Here is a 12,027-nt window from a genome sequence, read left to right as displayed (position 1 = left end):
GGGGGGGGGGGAGACACAGCCTGGGTCCCTCCTCCTTTCTCAGGGGGGCTTTTGCTCCTGATGATTCTACAAGGTATCCAAACAAAAGATCCTCCGAATTACCCATACCCTGCCTTCCATCCTATACGTTGCCAGACTCCTCCCTTCCAGTGTGCAATTTCTGCCTGGCGAGATCTCTAACGAGGGGATCTGCTTTTTCTTCCAGTGCCCCTTTTCCTATGAGGAGGTGTCCATCTGTTTCACTGAGGCAGAGTGGGCCCTGCTGGATCCGGGACAAAGAGCTCTGCACAGGGAAGTCATGCTGGAGAACTATGGGAATGTGGCCTTTCTGGGTAAGGATCTTTCATAGGTGCCAAAGGTGTGAATTACTGTCATTGTGATGAGGAATGAGTCAAAATATTGAATAGCAATATACCGTTTTGAGGCCTGTCCCGCTACTTGGGGAGGGGCTGTGGCTCACTGGCATACAGAAGGTCCCAGTTTCAAACCTTGGCAGCATCTCCAGTTAAAAGGATCGGGTAGGAGGTGAGGTGAAAGACCTCTGCCTGAGACCCTGGAAAGTTGTGGTCAGACTGACTTCAATGGACCCAAGGGTATCATCCAGCAGAAGACAGCTTCCTGTGTTCATGTGTGTGTACATGCCCAGGGGCCACTGAGGCCAGTATTGTGGCCATCACCCAAGCCAGGAAAGGTGTCCTGGCTACGGTTTTGCGCTCTGTACGTACTCAGCCAAATAAAACCCCGAAAAATGCAGATTAGATTCATCTACCAATATAGCTAGCCCAAATAAAGGCCAAAAAAATTCAGCTTTTTTGGGGGTATCTAAGCAGCGTGAAGTTCACCCACTTTTGGGTGAGGACTTTGGAGCCAACCAGCCATTAAAACCGGTCAGTTTCCCTCCCCTTCGTTTCCAAGCTTGGAAGTGGGGGGGGCAGCTAAAGGGAGGGATTAGAATCATAGAATCACAGAGTAGGAGGGGACCTCCAGGGTCATCTAGTCCAAGCCCCCACACAGGGCAGGAAATTCACAAATACCTCCCCCCACACACACACCCAGTGACCCCGTTCTATGCCCAGAAGATGGCAAAACAACAACAACCAAAAAAACCCCTCCAGGATTCCTGGCCAAAATGGTCTGAAGAAAACCTGCTTCCTGACCCCAAAATGGCGATAAGCATTTCCCTGGCCGTGTAAGAAAGGGCCACGAGAACTAAGCACTGATGCAACCCTTCCTGCCCTCCCTCTCATGATCTGCCCAAATTCACAGCATCAGCATTACTGTCAGATGGGGCCATCTAGCCTCTGTCTGAAAACCTCCAAAGAAGGAGAGCCCACCACCTTCCGAGGAAGCCTGTTCCACTAAGGAACCAATCTAACTGTCAGGAAGTTCTCCCTAATGTTTAGCCAAAAACTCTTTTCATTTAATTTCAACCCGTTGGTTCTCGTTCAATCTTCTGGGGCAACAGAAAACAATTTCGCACCATCCTCTATGTGACAGCCCTTCACGCACTTGATGTTGATCATATCACCTCTCAGTTGTCTCCTATCCAGGCTAAACATACCCAGCTCCTTTAACCTTTCCTGATAGGACTTGTTCTCCAGAACCCTCACCATCTTTGTTGCCCTCATCTGGGCACGTTCCAGCTTGTCTGTATCCTTAAAATGTGGTGCCCAAAACTGAACACATCAATTAGTGTTTATTCTTCAGCCATCTCTAAAAAAGATCTTGGAAGTAAGCCTTTAGAAGATTTAATCTTCTTAATAGTTTTCCTTTCTAGGCCTTGATCAAAAACAGAATTAAAATCTCCAACCATACAAATATCCATGTAGTCATATTTTGTCATAGTTTCCTTCACTTTCAAAAAATTTCCCCTGCGATTCATTCGGTGCCTATATCACCACTAATAAAATTTTCCTGTCTCTAATATCTATTTCAATTAGAAGAAGTTTTCCATTTTCTAATGACGATACCAAAGCAGGTTTCAGTTTTTCTTTCACATAGACAACTATTCCTCTTTTCTTTACTTTGTCCGAAGCAGTAAATAACTTACCATGTTTGTTATTGACCAGATGTTCAACTTTACATCAAATATGTGTTTCCTGCAGACCTATAATATCCATATCTATCTTCTTAAGTTGTTTAAATATCTTTAGTCTTTTCTCAGGTGAATGTAGTCCATTTATATTTGCCGAAAATATCTTGATTGTTGATGAATCCATTATGATCGATTCTTATTACTACCATTTGTATTTGTGGCCTTCCTTCCATAGATGATTTTTTGGATGTACTAACCTGAAGTTCTTCATCCGAAGCTGTTCAGTAGGCCGATGCTTCCTCTTCTTTTTCTGTTGTTGAGCCTTTTGTTTTTGCCTTCTTTGTTTCTCCCCATTGTAGAAGATTTCCATAGCAATCCAAAAAGTCTTTTGCTTTAAAAATGGAGTCCAATCTGAATCTTTGACCTTCAAACGTGAAGAAAATTCCTCCTGGAATAAGCCATCGAAATGTAATTGAATTTTCTGTAAGTTTAGAAGTCAAAAATGCACATTTTCTTCTTTGTCTCATTTTCCAAGGAATTTCTCTTACAATCTTTATTTCCTTGTCTTGTATTCTAAGAGTATTATTCTGTGCTTCTTTCCACACACGATCTCTGACTGTCATCTTAGTAAATTTCACGTTTACTTCCCTTGGAAGATTATTCTTCCTTGCATAAGCAGAGTTAGCTCTATATAAGAAGTCAATTTCCCTCTCCATTTCTTCATCGACTCCCATGAAATACGCCAATCCTTCTGCCATAACTCTGATTAGCTCTTCTCCTTTTTGTCAGGCACATTCTGAAATCTAAGCACATCCATTTCCAGTTGGAGCAGCGAGTCCAAGACAGTCACCTGCTCTATGTCCATCCTGTCCACTCTCAATGATGTTGCTTCAGCTTTCTTGGCTGGCTGTGCCACCCCTGTTATTTCCTTCTTCTTTTCTATTAATTGTTTGTTGAAATCAGCCATTTTAGCTTTTACAGCTGAGTAATGTTTTGTTTGGGGCAATCATAAAGCCCTCTGGGTAAGGAGGGACCTTCTAGGGACCTGAAATCTGGAGGATCAGAAGCTCCTTCTGGGAAGAGCTCAGCTGTGGCTTTTGAGGAGTTGAAGTATCCTTAAATACTAGATCTAAATACGAGAGCCGGGTTTGATTCCCCACTCCTCCACTTGCACCTGACTGGATGATCTTGGGCAAGCCATAGCTCTGATAAAAGCTGTCCTTGAAAAAGAGCAGTTTCTTTCAGAGCCCCCTCAGCCCCACCTACCTCACACGGTGTCTGTTGTGGGGAGGGGAAGGAGTTTGTAAGCCGCTCTGAGACTCCTTTGGGTAGTGAAGGGCGGGGTATAAATCCAATTTCTTCTTCTAGATATTCTGGGGAGAGGTGGAGGGGTGCTTAATATTGGCCAAGCTGGACGAGGCCAAAGGACCATCAGTACTTTCCTACGGGAGTCACATAGATGCCTTGGACCTTACCAGCCCTCCCAGGTGCTAACAGGATCTCTCTCTTTACTCCAGCAGAGAATGAGCAGACAAATAAGGAGGGTGAGGAACTTCATCAGCAAATGTCAGATAGAGTTAAAAAGGAAGACTTCAAAGAAAAAAGGAATCTAGGCAGACCAAGGAGAAACAAAGGCGCCCATATGGTTGAGAAGAGAGATGGAAGAAAGCATAGTGTACTATTTACAAAGCACAGAATAATGAAGGCAAGTAAATCAATTCCATGTGGAAAGTATTTCAGAAGTAGATCACAGCTCTTTGTGGACCAAAGAATACACAGAGGTGAGAAACCTTTTGAATGTTCAGACTGTGGAAAGCAATTCTGTCAGAGTGGCAGTCTAAAACGACATCAAAGAACCCACACAGGGGAGAAATCTTTTGAATGCCCAGAGTGTGGGAAGAGATTCAGTGATAGTGGCAGTCTAAAACGGCATAAAAAAACCCATACAGGAGAGAAACCTTTTGAATGCTCAGAGTGTGGAAAGAGGTTCATAAGCAGTGGTAACCTTCAGTGGCATCAGACAACTCATACAGGGGAGAAACCTTTTGAATGCTCAGAGTGTGGAAAGAGGTTCATGAGCAGTGGTAACCTTCAGCGGCATCAGACAACTCACACAGGGGAGAAACCTTTTGAATGCTCAGAGTGTGGAAAGAAATTCAATCAGAGGGGCAATCTTCAACTGCACCAAAGAACCCACACAGCGGAGAAACCTTTTGAATGCTCAGAGTGTGGAAAGAGATTCAGACACAGTATCAGCCTTCAACGGCACCAAAGAACCCACACAGGGGAGAAACCTTTTGAATGCTCAGAGTGTGGAAAGAGGTTCATGAGGCGTGGTAACCTTCAGCGGCATCAGACAACTCACACAGGGGAGAAACCTTTTGAATGCACAGAGTGTGGAAAGAAATTCAATCAGAGGGGCAATCTTCAACTGCACCAAAGAACCCACACAGGGGAGAAACCTTTTGAATGCTCAGAGTGTGGAAAGAAGTTCAGTCGGAGTGGCAGTCTTCAACTGCACCAAAGAACCCACACAGGGGAGAAACCTTTTGAATGCTCAGACTGTGGAAAGAGATTCAGATTCAGTGACCATCTTCAACAGCATCGAAGAAACCACACGGGGGAGAAACCTTTTGAATGCTCAGAGTGTGGAAAGAAATTCAGTAGGAGTGCCAATCTTGAAGTGCACCAGAGAACTCACACAGGGGAGAAGCCTTTTGAATGCTCAGAGTGTAGAAAGAGGTTCGTTCAGAGTGGCCATCTTCAATTGCACCAAAGGATCCACACAGGGGAGAAACCTTTTGAGTGCTCAGAGTGTGGGAAAAGTTTCACTCAGCATGGAAATCTTTTACAGCATCTAAGAACTCACATGAGCAGAAACCATGTAACTGCTTAGCCTATGAAAAGAGCTTTACTTTTATTTCACAACAAAAAGGCAACCTTAGACCATATAAAGCATCAAAACTATATAAACTCTTGTAGAAAGCTTGAATCTACACAGAAATCTTACCTAACCAGAAAGAAATATTAAAAAAGCTTTAGCTTATTGAAGGAGTTTTAGTTATGTTTGAAGTCCTCAAATACATCCCACAGGGAAGAAAACAAGGATTGGCTCTCCTGACTGAAGGAGATTCAAGATCAGCTCATGTCTCCCTTAGCCCGGAGGAGTCACATAAGGGAGGGACCTCATACATGCTCACTGTGTGGCAACAGCATGAGGGACAGATCCCATTTTCCTGTTCTTCAGAGGATTGATACGAGGGTGAAACATTTCTATAGCTGGTTCTGATTAGGGTCTTCTTCAGATGCCCAGATTTTGGAGGTTCAGAATGCCTCAGAAAGTAGTTACACAAAAGAGGGCCGTGAGGTCCTGCTTATTGGGAGGACTGTTTCTCCTTTAAAACGCACTCTGTGAACATGAATTTAGTAGATTTCTGCTGCCACCAGGAATTCTCTCTCTCTCCTAGCCACACAGGCTACACTCTCTTGCTCATGGCCACACAGGCTAAACTCTTTCACTCATAGCCACACAGGCTAAACTCTCTTGCTCATAGCCACACAGGCTAAACTTCAACTGCCTCCTCTGCCAAACAGACTCTCTCAAGAACTCTCCACACTCATCTCTTCAAGAATACAGAATCACCTCAGAGACACCCCTCCTCTCAGATTCTCAGTAATCAGCCAATCACATCACACTTATCTCCCTCTATCACTCTTCTTACATTACTGCAGCCAAACTAAACATTTAAAGAAAGACATGAAAACATAAAATCATTTCAAGGGCCTTTTTAGTGGTTGCCCTCCTCGGTGAAAACTCGCTACTTCAGGTTATCTGCTGATCTAACTATTTCTGGCATATACAAAACTTCTAAAAACATTTCTTTTTCCAAATGCTGTGAGGAAATGGACAAGTTGAGGGTAACAGATATTTACAGTCTCTCTGTTACTGGCATAAACGTAGAATCACCAGCCAGCATCCTTAATTGACAAACATTTTTAGATGACAAGCATTTCCAGAGAGGCATGATACAACCCTAATCTCTCCCCAGTCCAGCCTGCTGTGAGCTTTTTTCGGTGTCACTATTTTGAAGCCCAAAGAGTTCTGGCAATAGGATTGTATAGAAATATTGCTTTCTAAATTCTCATGCCTTCTCCTGTGATGACATTCTGTATGACACGCTGTGTCTTTGCTTCCTGTTGCAGGCCAAATGGTGAGACCAGATGGCCTCAGCCACCTAATAGCCATGCCATATAACCATGCACGTTCTTTAACACCTCTATGTCAAGAACCAGACTTGAAGGCTCCACTCCTGGCTCACATGGGCCAAGTCACGTACACAATGAAGGAAGCTGGAGGTTGGGTCACCTGACTGCAGGTGGGGCCCCAAACACACACACCCGATGTTGGCAACCATGGCAACCAGCAATTGGGCACACACCCTACCACTCATGATTGGCTGATAGCCACAGCTAATTATGACTGGATTGGGGTATAATTCCATTGGTCTCTATGGGAGAGAGCTCTCTTCTCTCCTCCTGCTATTGCTTGCTTTATTGCATCCTGAGATGCTGACTTTTGAAAGAAAGAACAACCTTTTTGTTACTGTGAAGCTGTATCTCTGAACAGATCTGGGCTACATACTTGTGCAAGATGGGATTTCTCTTCAAAATCCCTTGGTGCCTACTTGGACTGTTATACCATGGACTATTTTGGACTATTGAAACCTAACTGGGTAACTATGATTCTCCTGAATGTGTATTAAGGGCAAATAGCCATAGCTTTTTATTATATTTTAGTATTCTCTAGTAGTCTGTTTGCTATGCTTTGTACTGAATAAAGATCATTCTTATTTGTAATTGTCTCGGATGATGTAATTGAACTCCAAGGCTAAATCTCGTGTCTAACGCTGACCACATAGAGCTACCACTGTGACTGTGATGTGTAAGTCCCAGATGCCAACTAAGGGATTGAATCTCTGCCCTTAGGCGAGGCGGGGACTCTTGTGAAGAGATTCTTGTGGCAACTGTTGTGAAGACCAGAGAGAGTACAGACTCTCTCATGGTTTGTTGTTTAATGTACTGAAATACTGGATTCCCTCGCACTCCTGGACTGGACTGAGTGGGTTAATCCTGTACAAGGATTTACTTGGGTCAAAAGGAAAAGCTTGTGTCCCCCAACCCAACATCTCCATAAGTTTTAAAGGGTCAGAGCCCCCCTCCCCCAATATCATCCAGAATTGTGGAAATTGACTGGTATCCATGGAGTTGGCAGGAGGGACACACACTCCCCAATCCCAGTTGTCCTCCCCACCCCACCCCCAGATTCTCTCAGGGACAATTAGGAAGGAGAGGTAAGATTCCCTCCTCCCGCTCTGGCACACACAAATACTCCCATCTCCGTGAGCCAGAAATGACCTGGAGTAAGCTCTGGGCCAAGGCTTATTCCTCACCTCTGACTCCTCAGAAGTCCCCTTGAATTCCTCCTTGGAGACTGTGTCTTTGTGCAGCAGGCTGAGAAATTTCATCTCACTAATTTGGAAAGCTAACTGCATCAAGGTTGCAAACAGGCTGGGGGGGAATCCTGTCTCTTTCCCAGAAACTTAGGCCCCTGCCACACGGCAGGGGAAAAGCCTCTAAAAGCGCGGCTTTGAAAAGACGTGCCAAAGTTGAGACGCCGCGGCGGGATCCCATGGATCCCCTGGCCACTGCGCCTTTTCAGAGCGGCTTACAAACTCCTTTCCCTTCCCCTCCCCACAACAGACACCCTGTGAGGTAGGTGGGGCTGAGAGAGCTCTGACAGAAACTGCTCTTTTTCAAGGACAGTTCTTATCAGAGCTACGGCTTGGCCAAGGTCATCCAGCCAGGTGCAAGTGGAGGAGTGGGGAATCAAACCCAGTTCGCCCAGATTAGAGTCCACGCACTTAAGCACTACACCAAACTGGAGAGACTTTTTTCCTCCAGTCAGTTGGCATCCCTTGATTAAATATTTCTTTAAGAATCAGAGTAAACAAAACTCAGGTAAGGCAGAGTCATAGCTCATTAAAGAGGTTATTATTTTTATCAGGTACATCAGACTGTGTTTTCTGTGCTTTGTGGGGGGGGTTATGTGTTGGGCTTCATTAAAGGTGTCAAAAGTTAGTGTGGCACGTCTTTTTTCAATTGTGCATAAAGTTTAAATAAATCCTCTTGGAGACGCTGGAGACTTGCACCTGGGGCCACAACTGATTCCCATGAATGAACCCGACCCAGTTTGCCCACATTCATGATGTGGGTTAGATAAGTTCAAGAGCCAGCGTGTTGTGTTACAACTTGGTGGATCTGGGTTCAAATCCACAGTAGGCCCTTTAACCTGTCACATTTCCAGGCTAACCGATCTTGCAAGATAGTTGTAAAGATTAAATATTGGGGGGGGGGGCCTTCTTGGAAGAGATGTGATAGGTGTAGAAATCTCGGTGCTTCTGTATTAATTTCCAAGTGGGAACCAGCAAGGACTTGTGGGATGCATCTCACTTCTCCACTACTTCATATTTCCCTTTCCTGAAAGACCCGATAGCGCCTCCTCTTTTCATGCTTCCTTCTTTCCTTCCCACCCCACAGCCAACCTATATTTTTCTGCCCCTGTGTTCAGCTTTCCCTCTCCACCATCTCCTACCTAGGAAACCTATGGCCCAGTTGTGTGAGGTAGGCTACTGGACCAGGCCAACCTACATGGTAGGGAACCTTCAAGGATTTGGAGGGGCACCTCACCCCCCACCCACCCATTTCCCTCTTTCCTTCCCCTTGGCAACCCCCATATCCTCTCCCCTTTCCCTGCCTTATTCTCTCCTTCTCAGCCATTCACCAACCAACCTACCTTTTATCTGTATCTCATCTGCAGCTATATTTATTCTTTATTTACTGCATTTATAACCTGTATTTCTACCCTTTCTGTCACGTCCTGGATGTATGCACCTGGTCGACATTCTGCCTCTTGAGACTACAAATCCGGATGGCACACTGTAGCCTCTGACTGAAGGAGCGGCAGACACATTTCTCTAGATCGCTGGGAAGGCGGGGCATGAGCAAAGAAACCTTAGCCCAAGTCTCTGTTGTTGGAAGAGGCCATCTGTGATTCCAGGAAAACTCCAGGCCCTGCCTGGAGGCTGGCAACCAGTCTTCCTTTGTCTTTCTGCACATTGTGAGCGATGTGACCAGAATCGAGGCCAAAGAACCCAATCTACTGAACCTTGGGACAGAGAAAGAACCTGCTGCCCTTTGCAGCAGGTCTTCCGCCCCCCCCCAACCCAAGCAGGCATCGTGGCGGTTCCTCCCCCATTGCATGTGGAGGAGATTACAGAGGAGACATCCAGGTTGGCTTTCCACCGCTGCCTGAGAGGGGGTGAAATAAGGATGGAGGGAAACTCTTTCCATATTCCTTCCCCCTCCCCTCCGAGGGATGCCAAAAAAAACCCCGCTCTCCATGCATTTAGGAGGTGGGAATAACACGAAGAGCTAGGATAGGACCATTTGGGCCAAGGAGGAGGTGGGAGAGTCCAGGCCTGAACTGGGCGACTACAACTGTTTCTTTGTATCTCTGGAAAAATCCCCACACATAGAAAACCAGCACTGCAAGGCAAAAATTTATTTCTGCCCAGGGTCTTGTAGGCAGCCAGATGGGGGCCTTGTCTCTTCCATACAGCCCCTGGCACTCTGGTTCGTGATCTCTGGGGGCCTGGAGGGAACCATCACTTCTCCACACAGCCGGAGAAGGAGCCCACCATTCAGAGGACCGGGATTTCCCACGGGAAAAGGGGAAAGACAGAAGACTCCCCCTCCCCCCTCCACAATGCTCACTATGATGGACACGTGTGGTAGAGACTCACACGCAAAGGTAGCTCCCCCAACTCTGAAACTCCCTTCTCCAATAATTCTTATCCCACGATTGCTAAGCTTACGCAAGAATAACTGGTGATGGACCTTGTCAAAACCCTTTTGGAAGTCCAATATATGATATTCAGCGGATACTTTTATCCACTTGCTATCAAAGAACTCCAAGAGGTAAGTGAGTCAGGATTTCCCTTTGCAGAAGCCAAGTTGATTTTCCCTCAGCAAACTTTGTTCCTCAACATGCCTGATCGTTCTCTCTTTCCTCATTGACCAAGAACAGATGGTAGGCTAACTTGGCCTAGAAGTCCTTGGATCCATTCTGGACTCCTTTTCAACACTGGGGTGACATTTGCTATTTTCCAGTCACCTGCCATGGAGATGAATTTTAACATTTGACAAATTTGTTCATAGATCAACAAAGTTACATCTGAGTAGATCGGCTTAACTGTGAGTTGTCAAAATGCAGAGAAAAAGAACTAAAAGCACTTCCCCCCCCCAGCGAAAAAGACGAGGAGGTTGATCCTCTAACTTCATAAGCGAGAAAGTAAAGGAGGGGGGGAATGGACTGAGCGGATAGTAGTGATTTCCTTTGATGTATTTGAAATGAACCATGAAAAAGTTTTGTTTCTCTGGAGCGCGCTTTAAGAACTTTATTAAAAGTAAACAAAAAGACAAGATGTCGGAGCTGGGTAAAGACAAGCGGAGAAGAAGGGAGGAACTTCCGATCTGGGCGTTTGCTTATGGGTGAGAGCCGGCCGTTTACTGCCTGGACTGTTTATTGCTGTGAATCTGACGGGGAATTGTGAAAGGAGAAAAGTTGAACTGTGACAGCGAGAAAGTGCCTGGCAAGCGCTTTTAAAAGTCAACAGTTACGGAGGAGGTTTCAGCGGAAAGATTGGGAGCGGATAAAAGTGAAATTGAATTTAAATACCATTCTCAAAGCTGGAACTCTCCTGAAATGGCAAGAAAGAAAGAGGATTTATAGCATATGAACTGAAAATGTTAATAGCGACCCAAAGGAGGATGGGGGGAAAAAAAGCCGGAAGGAGAAGAAAACAGATGAAGCTCCTCCACGTCAACGGGGGTGAAAAAGAAAACAGCACGCATAGAAACGGTTCTGAAGGCGCCCGGAAGAAGCTTTTTAACAGAAATTCAAAGGAACATTACTAACATACTAACATAGATAATACCTATAACTGGACTGAAAAAAGACGTTTGACTGCTCACAGAAGAAGCCTAAGAAGAATGATTGGACATTAATAACAGTTTAATTTACCAGTTAAAATATCACTCAGCTTTCTCTTTCTCCCACTATATACCCTCCCAATTTTTCTATTTTAAGCGAAATACCTCCCCTTTTTAGGAGAGTCAATAAAAAACCTTTATACAAAAAAACCCCACAAAGTTACATCTGAGTTATATAAGAACCCTCTGGTGTGTGCCACCTGGATCACAGATACAGCAATTTTCAGTTAGTCTAGTAGTCCTAGAACCATTTCTTGTGACCTCAATTTGATTCAGTTCTTTGGATACTTTCCCCACCAAACCAGCAGCTCTGGTGTGAATATGTGCCCCACGTTTTTCACAGTGAAAACAGATACAAAGAACTAAAGAAATACAACTCTACACTTGAAACTTTCTCACAGCCAAATTTAATTTCACTAGAGAAATTAGATATGAAGATCGTTTAGATGATAAAGGCTCTCTAAAAACAAAGGAAGAATCAACAAAGCAAAGTGTTAACCTAGATTGGTGGGCAAAGGCTCACATTGAATCTAGATATGTTAAAAGACAGAAAAGTTGGCTTCTATTTAGAACAATGTGCTTTTGAAAAATTGTTAAGTACCATCATAGATGGTATTGGTCACCGGATAAAATAGCAAAGTGCAATGTATCTCTCTCTAAGAATTGTTGGAAATGTGATAACAACATAGGCATGTTTTTTCATATGTGGTGGAGATGTACGAAGGTACAGATATACTGGAAGATGATACAGAAAATAATTCTAGGGATAACTAATGTTAATATCGATCTGACTCCAGAAGTAGTCTTACTGAATATACTACCAGATAGTTATAAATTTAGGGACAAATGCATGATAATATATATACTCACTACGGCAAGAA

General features: G+C 44.5%; 1 protein-coding gene across 1 annotated transcript in view; it reads left to right on the top strand.

Moving 5' to 3' along the window:
- LOC107113601 (zinc finger protein 420-like) overlaps positions 1 to 4,763 on the top strand; it is a gene marked incomplete at its 3' end in the record, with an annotated part of 41,203 nt that extends 36,440 nt beyond the window's left edge. The window contains exon 6 of the mRNA XM_015414949.1: positions 3,776 to 4,763. Coding sequence (XP_015270435.1) covers positions 3,776 to 4,763 — 988 coding nt within the window. The remainder of the gene's footprint in view (positions 1 to 3,775) is intronic.
- Positions 4,764 to 12,027: the final 7,264 nt, after the last annotated feature.

The sequence above is a fragment of the Gekko japonicus genome, unplaced genomic scaffold, assembly GCF_001447785.1.
Source record: "Gekko japonicus isolate JY-2015 unplaced genomic scaffold, Gekko_japonicus_V1.1 scaffold3532, whole genome shotgun sequence".
NCBI classification, from domain to species: Eukaryota; Metazoa; Chordata; class Lepidosauria; order Squamata; family Gekkonidae; genus Gekko; species Gekko japonicus.
This window is presented reverse-complemented; position numbering and strand designations above follow the sequence as displayed.